Here is a 17317-nt window from a genome sequence, read left to right as displayed (position 1 = left end):
GCATGAGGAGCTACAATAAAAAAAAGTACATACAATGAGAAAACAAAGATATTTGAAAACYGTATCTTAAATACAGATTCTCAGAGAGGCAGAAAACTAGGGAAAAAAAAACTTTAGAGGCCCAGTGTGTAATAATGTAGGGTTTTTTTGTTTTTTTAAGTGTGGAAGTGATGGCTGAAAACAACTTCTGTTTTATTAAAAAAAAAAAAGTTTAGACCATATAGACCCACTGAACCACCTTCGAACAGACACACAAGGCACCTGCATAATAGAGAACTATTAACTAATTAGAGGGAGTTCAGTGGAAAAACAAGGCCAAAAAAACCCACACTAATCCACGAGTGATATTTCTTTACATTAGCTATTTAGAGCTTACAGAAGACAAACACTTTCACGCTTCCACAACTTTAGCATCCAGTATGGAGATCATCTCTTGAGTAAGATTCAAGTATGATTAATAATAGCAAAGACTTGATGCAACTAACAGACATAGGACTAGAAATTTAAAAAATATACTTTATTCAGCACACAGTTCCATGAGAAAGTGAATGGCAAGTGGACTTCTATGTCCATAGTCTCCACTTAAAAACAAAGCAAAAAAAAAAAAATCCACTCAAATGAATCTTAAGTGAAAGATCATAAACAAACCTGACTGTATAATCTATTAGACAACACTGTCATGAAACAGTAAATAAAATGATTTCTTTTAAATGAGCTCTGGTTGAAGCAAGCAACTTATTTTTAAATGAAGAATCATCCATATTTTCTTAATGAAAATAATACTAAAAAGCTTTTTTCTGAAGGCATAAATAAATACATTACTTCAAAACACTGAAGAACTCCTGTTTCAGTTGAATTTTATGGAGCTTAATTTAATATCCCAGTAACAACTTAAAGGAATCAGTCACTCAAAAAAAAAAAAAACCTAAAGAGAATATTAAAGTTTAAAAAAAATCAAGAACTCCAAGTTTCAGAAATTTCCAAATTTTCAGAAAGTTACCCTGTACAAGGGTGACTCATCTACCAAATTTCAGATTTCCTCTCCAAAGAATTGAAGACACTGAGCTTCTCAATAAAAGATTTGTAAAATATAGTAATAAATATTTTAAAAAACAAACAAAATATTTTCCCATAGCTTGCTCCTGGAAACAGATTAATCCTTTTAAAGTTAACTTTTGACACAAATCAGTTTTAGGCAACTATATGACATGGAAAATTCAGCCAAAATGGTTAAAAGTTTGGCAAAACTATAAACAACTAAAACCAGACTCTGATAACAAGCATTATCAGACAACCTTAACTATAAATCACACTTCTACAATCACTTCCTCAAGTCTCCATCTTCTTTAAGAAAGAAAATATATTTGCTAAAATATTAAATGCATTATGCCCTGCATTTTTATACAGCTTTACCAAGTCCAGGCAAAATTTAACTTCAGAACAGTTTTGTCTTTTGTGTTTTATACAGCTACTTAATATTATAACATGTATTATACCCAAATTACAACCTTTCCCATTAAGAACCTATGCATTTAATATGAATCACAACTTAAAATATATATCTCTTTTGAACTCTTTTAATGATGTCTGGTTGTATTCAATAGATTGTTTACAAAATAACACAGAGGAGGTTATTAGAGTGGCTTCTATACATGCAAAGAACTCCAAGCATACTACTAAAGCAAAGAACAATTTAAGCTTAAAAAGGGTAGCTAAATTTGACAGCTGAGAATAAAAAGAGCAAAATATGTAAATAAAATCCATACAAAGATTTTGCTCATATAAAAATCAATTATCTGCGAGAACAAGCATTAAAACAACCACAACAAATTTTTCGTATCATTTGTAATAGAGTAATATTAGAGTAGTAGTATATAAAGGCTCCAATTTGGGATACTACATACACTTTGCAAAGGATTCTTTCGTTTTACTGAATAAGTAATAAAGATGCTCTTCCATGCAAAGCTGCCAACATCCAAAAGAAGTTGTATTAAGTCACTTTTCACCTTTGATCTTACGAATTAGAGACAATGCCATTTGCAATGAAAATATGCATGCACCTAACCATTTACAGCACTCATCTTTTTTGTCTCCACATCTATCATCATCATTAATACTCGCATAAAAAAGGATCTTTAAGTGAGTTTGTCTGCTCCTGATAAAATTATCTTCTTCTCTGTGGAGTATTATAACTCCCCCAAAATAATAGTAACATCAATAGCTTGTTCTGTAGCAGTATGAACAGGTAGATTTTTAGATTTCTTATTTGATACATAGGTAGACACCTACTGAAATGAGCCATGCCTATTTGGTTGGGTGAGAAATGTGAAAATATTCCACTTCTCTTACCAAAGCCTAGTCTCCACAGGTCATAACAACAGTCTGAACAGTAACAAAGCCAGTGCTTTCAGGGCACCTAGGTTTTATTCAATGCCTTGTTCAAACTAGCCCAGAATACATCTACACAACAGTAGCTAAAATACTTGCAGATACACAGAGTCGTTTCCACAAGAGAATTCTCATTATTGCATATACTAAATAAGCTTAGTGTTGTAGCAACAGTAGAAAATACTAGGAAAAATATCCTCAAATTAATCAACAGTGGACTATGAAGATAGTGGAAAATCTAAATAATAATTCCACAATTTATCACCCTGGCTTGTACAGTAAGCATAGCTTTTTGTCGCATGACTTCCCCCTGCGGAAGAATGAATAAACCAGTCCATAACTATTAATCTCCTTTACTAGGAAATAACCATTTACTGCAGGAAAACGCTTTAGAGAGATTGAGGAGGAAACATACGGTCAGAATTTCTACACAGCAGGTGGTTATGTCAAGGAGGTTGGTAGCTTTGGATGAAGCAGGTGATCTTTTTGCATGACTTCAGGAGATGAACTCCATCAAACAGCAAAAGACTGCTTTATTTTAACAGAAACATCTTTTAACAAAAATCCTGCAAAAGAACTTTAAAGAGCGAACTTTGCTTTCAGTCACTTTGGTGTAGGCTCCAGGAACAAACTCCTGTTCCACATACAGAAATAGAGGCAGCAAGGCAGTAAGAGACGTCATATATTATATCATCTTGGTAGAAGAACGCTGACATTGGTTATAACACTAAAAGATCTTTGGAAGCTGCCCATTAAACGCTTTTATGCTAATGCACTACAGAGATGGCACAAGAAACAAACCCTGCAAGTGAGTGAAATGTTTGAAACAGTACGTATTTCAAAGCACGAAATTATATTTCTGTGCCTCTGCAGCATTAATGAACACCCACCATTCAGTCATCCACACTGCTTTTTTGAGCACTTTAATGTTGTCCACAGCACAAATGCAGTTCAACTACTGAGCTGCTGAACAGCACACACATCAAAAAGTGGCCCAAAGTTCTATGTGATTTGAGAAAAAATGGTATCACCAATGTGTCTGGAGTCAAAAAATGGCACTTTTGGCTGATAATACATTTTGAATAGTCACAAATTTGTACATGATTCTCTGAAAAAAGGAATTTTTTCCTTAGTAGAGCTAGAGATCTATTTAAATAGTACCTCAGAAAACAGAATATTATATTACAGGGTAAACTTGAATTAAGTTACAAAATAATTTTACATTTTATGCAATTTTCATCAGAGAAATCTAGTTATTAATACTCATTCCAAAGAAGGCAAAGCATTTTTACAAATAACTGAACTCTGCCATTTAGGTACGTTTTTAAAATCCTAAAAAAGATGCTGAACACTTATATAACTTTCACTAAAACATAATTCATTACTAACCACAGGCTGTGAAGGGTTTGCAATTTAATTGATGAGCTGGAAACAGTATAGCACAGAATAAAACAAACAGGCAACAACACAGAGTCATGGCAGCATTATTCCATCAGACCAAAGAAGTCATTAGTTCAAATCTGTTTCAGCATCATATTTTACTTCACCTTTTTATAAATTATAATCTATGGAGAAATTACAATCAGAGCTATTTGAGGCTATTAAATCAATCACTGTTCAAGCCTTAGCTAGCATTCCATCAGCATCTCCAAAAACAACAAACTTGCTAAGGTTTATTAGATTTCCAGAGGTTGAACGCATGGAAATTTGTTACTTTACTTAATTAAAATTTTCCGTGACATAATATTGAAACCTCTTCCATGCAGTTACAGCCCCTTCTCTCACTTTCTATATAAACTAAATAGTGCAAAAAATGATGAAAGGCCCTATCCAGTGGACCGACCTACAAAAGAACTTCTGAAGACTTCAAGAGAGTTTACAGAGAGGTCAGCTTTAGGGCTACAAGTGCTTATTCTGCTACTGGTTGCTTAAATCATTGCCACTTCTTTTGAACTACTTAGGTTATCCTTCTTCTCCTAATCCTTAGCCTGATCCTGAAATATGATCCACTGGTAATAAACTGCAATAAACATCTTGATTCCATTTYCAGAATTACACCCGTATTCAAAGGTCATCTAAATAATAAACTCACCAGAACAAATGTCTCCCTTTGTTTTCAAATCCTCTCCTTACCCACTCCAGATAGCTATTTTTATTTTTTCTATGTATTAAAAGGGCATATTTTTTCCTATCTCCTTCCAAGTCTTTCCCTAATTGATGACAGAGGTAGCTCAACACAGGAAAATGAAGCTGTAACACATTCGGGCTTAGTTTCATTAGCAAGAGAAACAATAGTAGCAAAGACAAAAAGGCAGGGGCTTTAGCTAGCAGCTAAAGAAGAAATTCCCCTCGGACTCTGGGGATGCACTCTACTTGTGTTCACTGAAAGCCACTAAATCCAAGATCCAATTGGCATATGGTCTACCAATGACTTTTTGCATAATTAATCATTAGAAATCACAACTCACATTCCACAGAAGCCAATATTAACTTGAGCTGCCGTTTCTGGTCCTGGTCTACCTCAGTAAAGCGCTGGGTACTTAAAACCATGAGGGATAAAATTTGTTCTTAGTTATACTGATGTCCTCAATGGAAATATCAAGAATAATAGCCAGAAGAGTGTTTGGTGCACAATTAATATTTTAAAAGATGTTCAAATTAGTTTACCATTTATTATCTCACCATATCAGAGCTACACAGTGAAAGACATGTCTCCACATAGTGCGCACACATATTTTTATCACAAGAGAGAATAAGATTGTAGTGTTTTGCAAAGGTGATGCTGTATAAACTTGAAAAAAGAACTCCTTATTCAAACCACAGCCAAAACAAGACAACTGTGTAACACTCCTATTAGCCAGCATCCAAGTTCACCAGCAACAATGACCTCTGAAAAGGCAGATTTACTTTCTGTATTCAGTCAGCTCACAACTCTCAGTTACCAAGCAGAGAAGAAACAAGCTGCAGTCAAGATATCTGAACAGTATCTGAGTTCCAAGACTGATACTTATCACACAACTTACTATTCTCTTAACAGCTCAGGGATCCTATGATACAATATATGCCCTACTGGCACCACTAGAAACACCTTAAATAGATAAAGCATTAAACACCATCATCTAGAGTTAAAAGCAAACCAGAAATGAAAAAATGAATAGTTTCTACACCTCATCATTAACTCAATAAACTAACTGCCAAATTAAAGCACAAAGATGGGGTATAGAAAATAACCCAATTTTTAGTTTTTTCTAGGGTCACTTTAAAATTATGAGAAGATGCAGAGTTTTCTACAGCAAATATAAACTAAAATGTAGTAATAAGAAGCAGAGAAGTGGCTGATGAACAATCATATAATACAAACAATATTAACTACATTATCCTGTCTGAAAAAAATACATTACAAAATCATAAAAATGTTAAATGCACAATACTTCTTGCAGATTTTCAATCCAAAACAAAACAACTTATTACAGTATTTCTTGGAGCCTGGTTGTAATTAAATACAGGAAGGATATTAAAACTTCCAAGGGATTTTTTTTTTAAGCCACAACAGAAGGAATAAGCACAATTGCATAACTGGAACCAAATCCAAAACCCATATCCTTCTTATTTACTAGCATCATCTAAAGGACACTATTTAGATGCTGACGCTGAAAGGTCTGGAGCAGACAACTGTAAATTATCTAAAAGTAAAAAATTTCAAAGGAATTGTATGACATGGGTTAAAAGTTTATAGATGAGAGATATAGAAAGTTAGTGTTCACTGCAAAACCACATCCTAGTGGTCACTGTATCTCTCTTCAATAAAATCCTAGAATTCTATTTTGTTGTGGGGAAAGAAACCCTCTTTAGTAGTAATAAGATGTTATAGCGCTATAGGGCAAAATGTTTGATACATAAAATTTGAAAGAGATGTCTTTGAAAGATATCCTAAAAATAGCATTATGGAAAATAGGTTTTCACTTATCAGATACTTGTTCTACACAGAATGGGTAACTAGTAAACAAACCTCCCAGTCAGTGTGATATCTCTTTAAAAAGCTTCAGATCTTTTTCATTGGCAGTTGAATTCAGTTCAACGCTCTTTACCACAATTACTAGCTTATCTGTCCAGGAAATTAATATCAAAAGCATCGCCCCTACCAAAAAAGAAAGTCTTGTGCATTTCTACAAGGCACAAGGAAAAGTGGTAGCACAGATACAGAAGGAAATGTACATGCTATTTTTTTGGTATAAAATAAACAACATGTTTTTCAGTGATTTCCAATCATTTAAGTACTTTAACACCTGATTTTTTTTTTGTTTGTTTGTTTTTTAATATGGTCAAAGCCATCAATATTGCCTTATGAAGATATACTGTAAGCCTAATGAAGAGATGGATGAAAGGTGTAAGCATACTGCTACATTAGCTAAGTGCAAGAAATACTGACAGAAGACAACATAAGTCCCTGTTGTCGTAACACCATTAATAGGAGGATAGGTCGACAATGCTTTTGCTTTACACGTAGAAAAAAGGATTCCTTCTTTCTCATTATAAAATTACTATACTCCAGTGAGAGTCACACTGGAGAAAAAGTTATCATGATGCATCTGTTTGCTATCTAGATCCCACCATTTATCAACAGCAACAAGACTCTAACAAACTAAAACTCTAAAACTTTGGGTTCTTTATTGTTTTGGAAGCATCCATGAGAGATTTCAAAAGGCCATGCTTCTTAAACAGCCATCAAATGAGGAGGAGCGAGCTTTAGATATCTCAGCTTGGTATGTAAAGCCATGCTTCTTTTGAAAACATGGATCCTTCAAGAACCTAATTATATCACAGTAATTGTCTACATTTCCATTAAAAAAAATTATCACCAGAACTACTAGAGAGCACAACTTCATGGTTTTGGGCGGGGGGGGGGGGGGGGTGTTTGTTTTTTAACTATTTAGATTTTGTACTATTCTTTTTCTTTTCTCATCTTTTTTGGTACATTCACTCTTAAAGACTTACAAGTTAACACCAGGTTCATGAAAAGAAAGAAAACAAATCAGGAAAACTGTATGTTCTCAGAGACACTCGGCTATCATACATGTTTTTCTTCATTGATTTTAACACATTTTTAATAGGATTGATCACATGGGTTTGTTTTTTCTACCCCATGACCTCATCCAAAAATATTTCTTCCAATTAAGAAAATGTTCTCATTATAGTCTTCGGCCAACACTCTAAAGTTAACTCTATTATCTGAGTCCAAATTATCTAAAACAAAATATCTATTTCTGAATAACGACTTAGGTACGTACTCTATTTCAAAGTAACAACTAATTTCAGTTTAATTTACCCAACTTTAAACTTCAAAATAAATAAAAATATCCTTGCTTTGCGGTAAGAATGCCCATGTACGAAATGACTCTTGGATAAGGTCTGCATAACTATGATCTGATAACAGGCATTGAATGAGTTAATATACAAAAAACCACCAAATTATCCCTGCACTAGTTAGTACTTTTTCAGCTAAGCAGGTAGAAATCAACACCACATACCATGTTGTTGGACACTAACATCTATCTGAGCCTTCATTCCCTTTCCTGTGTATGCCAACAAGTGGCCTAATGGATGATGATGTGGAAGTGAGATGGAAATTTCAGTCTCTCTATAGAAGCACTTCTGTGCAGAGCCAAAGCCATCTCAACAAGAGGCAAAGATTCTAAAGACACCTGCAGTGGCATAAAGTAAAGTGAAAGGTAGGAGAGAATGACACCAACACCTAGCTTTATCTCTTCTTACTTTCAGCATTTGATAAAATTTGCTAATACCCAGTTTCACTATTTTTCTTACATAATCAAGCTACACAAAGATACAGAAGACTTCAAAAACAAAAAAAAACACAAATCCCAAAAGCAAAAAAAAAAAAACACCCACCCCCCCAAAACTGTGGAGCAGGGAATCAAGAAATAACAGAACAGTTCTGGAAATCACTGGAAGTACTTTAATAAAAAAAGAAATGAAAAAGATCAAGCAAAAGTTGTCATACTATAAAGTACTATAAGATAAGTCATAGAAAATACTACTTTCATATCGACACAAAATACTTAAGATTTTAATGGATATTTAAAATATTATTCTAAAGTGTTTATTACATGTTGCTAGTACAGATACCACATTTATAAGTAAATACATATCATGGAAAGTTCAGTTGCTGCAAGCATTTCTGAACAAAATAAAAAAATTATTTGTTGATTTAAGCAAGGGCTTTCCCTCCTCTCCATATCTGATTTCAGTAGGCATTAAACAACAGAAACCTTACAAGTTTCATGGATTATAATCATACAATATAATCATACAATAATATAGGTTGGAAGGGCCCAGCCTCTGGAAGTCCTCTGGTCCAACTCCCTGCTCATACAATGGCCAACTTAGAGCAGGTTGCACACTGGGAGCTGTATCACCTCCCAACTGCACTGACAGGTATTACGAAATAAAGAAATGAAGAGCAATGTGAACAAATATACAAATAAACAAAGAAGAAAACAATGGAGCATCGTCTGAGATTTGATTTGTACTGCATGCAATTTCCATATAAATTTTTAAATGTACACAAAAATGCCTACATACCATGTTGCCTGTTGCTACATACAGGTATCTACATCAGCGAGAGAAGATATCATCTGATCATGTGCAGCTAACACCAATGTTACTTTGTTTTTGTTAAGTATAAAGCGTTACATCAATGGCATTTAAATATTCCAATGCAACTTGAAGTTTTCATTATTCATGGTATATGGTACTACTTTCAAGATCAAAACACTTTGTCTTCTACAGTTTTGCTGAGATGTCTTTTAAATATGCCTAGAGAAAATGCTGCATTTCCACGCTTACTTTATTCTTTAATTCCCTGAGCCAGAAGCTACTCTTCCCGTTTAGATTACTTTGATATACTGGGAGATTCTGTCCAAATCATTCAATCCCTCTGGTAAAAATATTACCCACTGCCAAGGTCTCACTTCCTACAGTAGTCTCAAAATGATATTTTTAGGTTCAAACATCTACACAACTGAAAGCATTTTTTTTTTTTTTAATTCAGGAAGATTCAGGAAACTACAAGTAAACTGTTCTTTAAACTCCTACCTGAGATGACAAGAGATTACAGTCAATGTGCAGTCCTTTCCCCGTCTTATACCTTTGAAGCAAACCAGCCATAATCGCTCCATATGTATATAGCCCAGTAGCAAGATCTGTCATGGCTACTCCTGGTCTAACTGGCTCACCATCCTAATAAATGAAAAAAAAAAAATCCAAAAACAAAAAGTCAAAAATTTACTTTTTGTTATAGTACACTTCATACAAGACTAGATTTAAACTGTTTATACATTTCTGCATAGCAAACTTAAAGAAATAAGAGCATCTTGGAGTGAATTGAAGCAAAAAGCCTACCACTGAACAGACATTATTGCAGTATCTACACAATTCTAACTTCATCATGCTGCAAAGACTGCAAACTGTGAAAGATTTATTATGCTACTTTTTGCACTAAAAACTTCAACCCTTTTAGTCACCAAGGCCAAAAGCAAAGAGATACTGTTAGAGGCAAGAGAATCCAGTGAAGACTGAATTTCACTATGCCTGGAAGCCAAAGGCCTAAAGGATTCCCACAGTATGTTGACCTTGGTACATGCCTGTTTGAAAGGCAGAACCATGTTCACTTGCTCTCCTCATCCTCTTTTTCTCCCTCATCTCCTACTTCCCCCCAGGCAAATCTCAATTCTGTATTTTCTAGTACACGCACTCCAGGCTGCTAGTGAGAAAACAAAAACAACTCCGTATTTATAATTTCTGCCATTTTCCCCACCTCCATCAGAAGATTACAATTCTTACCGTTTTAGAAAATTAGGCATTTTTACTTTTTTCCTAAGCACCATTGCTCCCCAAACTAAAAGAGATATCTATTGTCCAATACAAAGAGTCTGCATTTCTATAAGCCTCGCATGCACAAACAAGCTACAATGCTCTACCAGTTACAGCACGTCAACAACCCATAGTAGTAGTGTGTGAGCACCTAGCCCAAAGCAAACATCAAGCAGTTCAAGTTAGCCCTAACAGTACATGGTTAAGTCAATTTACATTATCTTGTATTTGCCATGCCTGTAGTTACTGCAGTTCATGAAATAAGGTAAGCGAATATGGTAAACTGATTATCATCAGCCCCACGTAATACACAAACAGGGAATAACACAGTCCCATAAATCTGAATCTACATTTTTGTGTTTTTCTCTTTTGATTCAGATACACTTTTACTAACATATGTCTTTGCTCTCCACCAACTTGCAAAGTAAATGTCACAGATTTCAAATAAAGCAATTGTTCAAAATACTGTCAAGTCCAAGTTGGTTCATCAGAAGTGCAGAATACAAATTTTTGAAATTAACTGTCCAGTTTTCCATAATCTTTCCATAATCAAGTCATCACAGTGATGGAAGTGCGACAGTTTCTTTTTCTAACTTATATGTAGGAAAGCAATGTTCTAAAAGACAGGAGAGATGAACAAACTCAAGAAATGCTCTAATCACGCAGTGAATGTTTCATCCTGTTCCGCAGTCAGTCTATGTCCTCAGTACTTGGGTTCAGGCATCCAGTGTCTTCAAGCATCAACGCCTTCACATTCCAATTCCTGAACTTCTGACCATCACTGCAAAATTGTTGTTTCAAATAGCTTTTGTCAATATGTCATTCTTTTTGCTGGTTTCAAGGGAAGAATCTTCATTTTACATCATATTTCAAAACTTCCCTAACCATTCACATGAAACACAGCCCCTCTGTAGTCAGTGACAGAAAGACCTTCCAATTTCAGGAAAGGTAGGATTTTAACAGAGATATTTTAAATGACTTCTCCTGAGACATTCTACCACTTCTTAATCTGAAAAGTTTGAGATCCGATGGTCAGATTCTGATAAACGTTGCTTGTCTTGAAGTACAGTCCACAAGCAGCAGTACTAAAGCTAATGGGATTGTTTCACATAGTAGCAGTACATAAGTAAGCCTATCATAAGTCAACTCAAAATCAGTATAATTCATAAATAGTAACTGTTAGTCAAAGTACACATAAATGTCTTTAAACAAGTCTAGCAGAAATTCAGTAAAACCGAATTTGCATAATTATTTTAGTTGATCATATTTATAGTACTAAATGTAAATACACTTTAGTATTACAATAGAGTTGAGTACTGATAAATATAAAAAAAGTCTTAGCTTCATGAAAAAAAGAAAAAAGAAAACTTACCTTCACAATGGGTTTTCTCTTTYTCATTCCAACAGAATAATTAACATAAACCTGATGTCTATTTATATACAGCTCATTTTAAAAACTAGTCTTTAGTCCAAACAATTTTAAAAAATAACATACCATCAGTTGCATTAATAGATCRATTCTGTGATAAAAGACTGTATACATTATCCTCTACATAAGATGGGAAGGGTTATTATATTATAAAACTGACAAAATTATAAAAACAGTTTAAAATACGAAGTAATTTTTTTCCCCCTTTTTTTTTTTAAATATCAATACCATCACTCAGATTGTGGTTAGGGTTATTCTGTGACTATCTATAGCCTTGACATAAGGATGATGTATAAGCTACACAGATTTAAAGTAAACACTGTTTTAGGAAATGCTGCTTTTTTGAAGAATCCATTACTTCCTCCTTCTCCTCACTAAGCTACTTCAGCTTTTTAATAGAAAGGACAGCTCAAAGACTCCATCCATTTACCACTCTCCTTGTACACAGCTCTGTAGAGGAAAAAAGGAAGGGGATTTCTTTATTATACGCAACAGCCTACTGAGAAAATTAATTAGCACATGAGAAGTTTTCGCTCCTCAGGTCTGTCACTGAGAAATGCAAAGGGAAAAAAAAAAAAAATCCCATTTCCCCCATATTATCTGCTACAAGTTCACAGTTTGGTAAATAGCTCTCTCTTCATTATAGCCAAAATACTGGGATGAGAAGAAACCCAAAAGATTTAAGAATTTGCAAACAGACAGGCAGCAACATTCTTAGTTTGAAAACATTTCCCACTGCTTTCAAAGTGTCATTAATTTCACCCTTGATGGAAACAATTACACTTTAAAGATACAAAAATGAGGACTATTTAACAGATTGTTACATATGACTGCCTTTTTCAAGGCTTTGTTCCAGCATTTCCTTCATCAGGTACTAAACTACCTAATTTTTTTAATGCAACTTCCTTTGCCCAAGTACAAAGTTAACTTTTATTTATAAAAATACCGTTACAATTTCCCCTTATGGAACACTGCTAAGTTTGAGAAAACAAACTATTAGAAATATACTGTTACCTTATTTTTAGCATTGGCTTTATTTAATTTCATGCTAACACTCCATAATCTGTAATTCTGTAGCAGACTAAATTGGTCTTTTGAGTAAGGTACATGAATAGCTGCCATCTTTTACCCCTTAATCACCTTTTAATGTCCACCCTGTGTCAAAAAACAGCCTTTTTGCAACAGGATGCACAGCTGTAACTACTGTGGAATGGATTTGTTTAGATTTTCATCTCTATCCCCTGAAAGAAGGGCTATGAAGCTGCTTTATATGGAGGATGAAACACCATACATACAGGTGTACCATTCTTTACCGGTAAACCTTCTTATCACAGATGGAGCTTCTGACAGCACAACAGTACTTTTGTGTAGATAATGTTAAACTAGTTCGCTGAGCTCAGTAATGATCTATAAAAAAGGCTTTTCTTCAAGCAAAGTTATTATTTAAAGACATAAAAAGCTCCCCCACAGCCTCTAAGTGACATTAGTAGGCTGATAAAAGGACCAAGGATAGACCTAGTCAAGGAGAATGTGCTTTCAGCAAATAAAGTAGCCACCCAGGCTCAAGGGCTGGGCTGAACTCTAATTACAGGCAGCTCCAGGACATCTCCTTCGCTCATTCGAACATATGAAGATTCTCTCCTGCTTTGTATTGCTCAATCTTACCCTCAGTTTACACTTTTATTCACAAGTTTTGACGTTTGCTTAATTCCTTACAATTTGTCAACACATTCTGGCCCAGAGAAAGACACCAGACATTCTGGGAGCTTCCCTTCCTGAGCCAAACGAAGAGGAGGACACCTTTTTTTTTCCTTTGGACATAATTTCTCTTTGTAGTCTGCCCAAATTTACATCAGCAATATAAGAACAATCCAGTCAAAATGGAAATTGCTTTGAAATGACATGCTTAATAAAAGTATCCTAAGTCCAGTAGTCTTTACAGACAGGAAATAGCTGCTGAAGCTAATATGAACCAGCAATAGCTATATTTTTTCAACAGCTCTGAGCTATATACCACGTGTACTCTTGTTGCAGCTTGTTTGTTTATTTTTAAGCTGAAGAATTGCCCCTCTGGTATTGTAGATCCCAATCATGTCTTGCTGTCTTGTGTTCAGTGAAACAAAATGTTTCTTCAGCAAGAAAGAATGCTTACTGAATAGACTGAACCACCATAAAGATACCCTGAATATCTAAAACAATGTGTAATAATACACTTGGAGTCGGAAGGGGAACTTGTATCCAATTCTTCTTAAATTAAATTCAAGTTATTGCTTTAATGAGTCATAGAAATTTTCATCAAAGGAATATTCATCTGGCACTGATGTATCTGAATACATGAAGTAAAAGCTTTCTGTTCATCAAATATGAAACTTGAATGTGCTAAGTGTTTAACCAGGAAAGTATCTATAAATTATGCCTCTCAGGACAATAAAAGTGTCATCAGTGTAAGCTCGGTCCTTTTAGCATATTTTAATTTATGTAAAGAAAAACTGAATCTGGCCTGAAGCATCTACTTTCATTTCAAAATGGCTTTGTGGTACAGATTTAGACAAAACAGATTCCCCACTCTGGCTTGTACATTTCCATAAACACCCTAGAATTCCAGATTCCACAGTTGTCTCACATTTCTAATACAGAGGCAATCCACTGCATATATGAGAGTTTGAATTCCATGTAGCTTTGTGTATTTACAGATGAAAACATGGCTTAAAGATAGAATTTTACTCAGCACTGAATGCGTTTGGTTTTGTACAATCAGCAAAAACAACAGCAGCACAAATGCAGTTGTTTGTGCCTGCAATTTTGTAGTACCACAAGAGTTATAGTTTAATTTCAAGGTTCAGAGCTTAAATTTGCTAGAAAACATTTCAAAATAATCAGCAGTAAGTCATTTCAGTAATAGCTATTTCTTAGCAAAAAACTTTAAGCTACTGGAAATTTCTTTATGCAGGAATTCTCTCACCGATCTTAAACTCAGAGGTACAAAGCATATAGTCCTTTCTCCTTTTCCACAGTTTTATCTCCTACTGTGCACCAAATGGGGTATTATTCTGTATCTTTGGTTCATTCTGCTTTTGTATTACCTTTTTTCTTCCTTCAGTATCTTCATCATCTCCTTAATTGAAAGGTAACTTGGAAAAAATACATGTATTAGTCAAAAACTTCTATCTCTTTGCATCTGTGATCTCTTTGCTATCTCAAAATTACAATGCTACATGAACATAAAGTATTGAAGGAAGAGAATATTACATATGTGACAAACTTAATGAATGTTTAAGTTTTGTTCAAACTCCCATGCCAGTAAACTATTGATTTCACGGTTTAATATCATAAGCTCACTAACTGGAGGTATGTCAACTCACTACCCAATAAAGCTAAGCAATCTGCAAAAGTAAACTGCTTTGAGACATTAAATCAGTAGCCAGATGGTTGGAATAAATTAAAATTCACAACATGAAATTTTCTAAGCTAAAATGGAATATATATTGCTATTAGTTCCATCCATTTAAAAATGTCAGAACACTGAAGAGCTGTAAATATGTATTAACATACTTTAAAACTAAGCACCTCAATGATGTATGTAGATGCTTTGTTGCTGCTGCTCAAATTCAGTATGATTTGTTCACTCCATCAGCTAAGACCTCAAAGATCATCCTACAAGTACACTCAGTGACTTGTTTACTGAAAGGAAGTTTTCACAGAGCACTGTTATACTGACATTATGCTGATTATCTATGGCTACCACAATGCAATAGAAAAACTACATCATATCTGCTAGAAACTCTTTTTTCCTCCAACAGTTCATGAGACAAACATTTGCAATTTACTTTAAGCTGATTTCTAGCGTATACTTCAAATGTCATGTTAGTATGTGAATTCTCTGTTATCTGATCAACAAATAACTCAAGATTTAATTAAAAAAAACATACAAAAGAAAGTAAGATTCTTTTTATTTTGGCCTCTTCTCTACATGCTGACTGAAACAAAGTTTTCCATTTTTTTCAGAGCTGGTTCTGTTTAAAATTCCACAAAACTCAGTCACATGTACATAAATGTAGATTTACTTTAAAATAACAATGTATTATTAATAGTAAACTTTCAAGCAAGCACACAGTATTTTAAAACCACTTGAGTCAGTTTCCACTACAACAGCAAATGGCACACTTACATCTATAGTGCTATTGACCATCAAAGCCTTCAAATCAAAATTGTCCCTCTATACATCAGAAAATGGTTTTGAGAAAATGATGAAATAAAATAAGAGAAACTTCAAAATGAAGAAAAATAAGTAGTAAGTTTTGGCATGTTTATTTTAATCAGGCAAGAGAATGACTAAGTTTGAACTGTTAAAAGCCCCTGATGAATAGACAGAACGGTTATTAAAAATGATTAAATGATTCTTATGATTACATTGCCTCAAGTCCTGGTGAGGTGATGAGAACATCTGGATTTCCAGCATAGATCTTAACACAACCTTTTAGTAAAATCCATCTTCATAACAGCCATGGAGGAATATTACTTTCATGATACAACTTAAATCCACAGTAAAACACTTGTATTCTCTGTCATTTACATAATCACTGAAAAGTTTTAAAAGAGTCCTTTTTTTTTTTCAACTTTTGAACATATTTTCCTTTACTCAGTTGGTACTAGCAACATTTTCCCTTTTGTAAAGTTTATAATTGCATCTAATCTTGTTTGGTACATTTTCAAGTGTGTATGAAGTTTCTGGCATTGTATTGGAAGCACTGACCTTCACTCTACAGGCACCAGGGTCAAAATATAAAAAAAGGTTAATTATATTACTGTGATTTTTCCAATGTTATAATCAGTCCATCCGGGTTAATGCATATGTGCCTCATGCATGTGTCTGGGATATTTGAACAGAAGCGTCCATGACAACCACATTCAGCTTTGCATCCCCTTTTGTTATGAGATGACACATAATGGTCAAGCGAAGTAGGATCAAGTTTCTCCATCCCCACTACAACCTCCCATTCCTGAAGTGCGAGATTTGAGATTAACATTTACTACAACCAGTTGTTGTGTTACAGTTTCTCCTCCTATGACTATGTATCACCAACATGGCAGCAATGGGCTGCAATGGGATAATATGCTCTTAGGATACCAGGCATGAGATGTTTCAGCTGCCTCAATCAAACAATGCTTGACTTTTTTTTAGTTTTGTATAGAAAGGAGGACTCTGGTAACAGTATTTGCCTGAGGCACAAGAGTTCCGATGTTTGCCATTGTTCTCAGTAAAAAACAAGTCTATTGGCAGGGATTCCCAAAGGCAGAATATCAATCCTACTGCAGAGTTATGCCCAGATTATTGATGGTTAGCTTTCTACAACCAGCTAAAGAAAAATCTGACACTAAATAAGGAAACTTGATGAGCTCCTCCTTTATTTAGAGCATGCAAGTGTCACACTTTCAGCAAAGATCTGCACTACTGATTCCAGAGGATCAGAAGCACCACCGCAGAGAGCTAGCTAGTGTTTATGACACATAGAACAGACCTACAACACTACACCACTTGGGAAATGATGTTTGGAGATGACAAACCCTGAATCTGCAGGTGATTCAAGCTGACTTAAAYGCCTGTTTCAG

General features: G+C 34.6%; 1 protein-coding gene across 1 annotated transcript in view; it reads right to left on the bottom strand.

Moving 5' to 3' along the window:
- Positions 1-17317, bottom strand: part of SUGCT (succinyl-CoA:glutarate-CoA transferase) — a 334471-nt gene that overhangs the window by 274766 nt on the left and 42388 nt on the right. Inside the window, exon 8 of the mRNA XM_026083761.1 lies at positions 9502-9645. Coding sequence (XP_025939546.1) covers positions 9502-9645 — 144 coding nt within the window. The remainder of the gene's footprint in view (positions 1-9501; positions 9646-17317) is intronic.

The sequence above is a fragment of the Apteryx rowi genome, unplaced genomic scaffold (genome assembly GCF_003343035.1).
Source record: "Apteryx rowi isolate R43461 unplaced genomic scaffold, aptRow1 scaffold_615, whole genome shotgun sequence".
NCBI lineage: Eukaryota > Metazoa > Chordata > Aves > Apterygiformes > Apterygidae > Apteryx > Apteryx rowi.
Note: the sequence above shows the minus strand (reverse complement) of the source record. Positions and strands in the feature narration are given on the sequence as shown.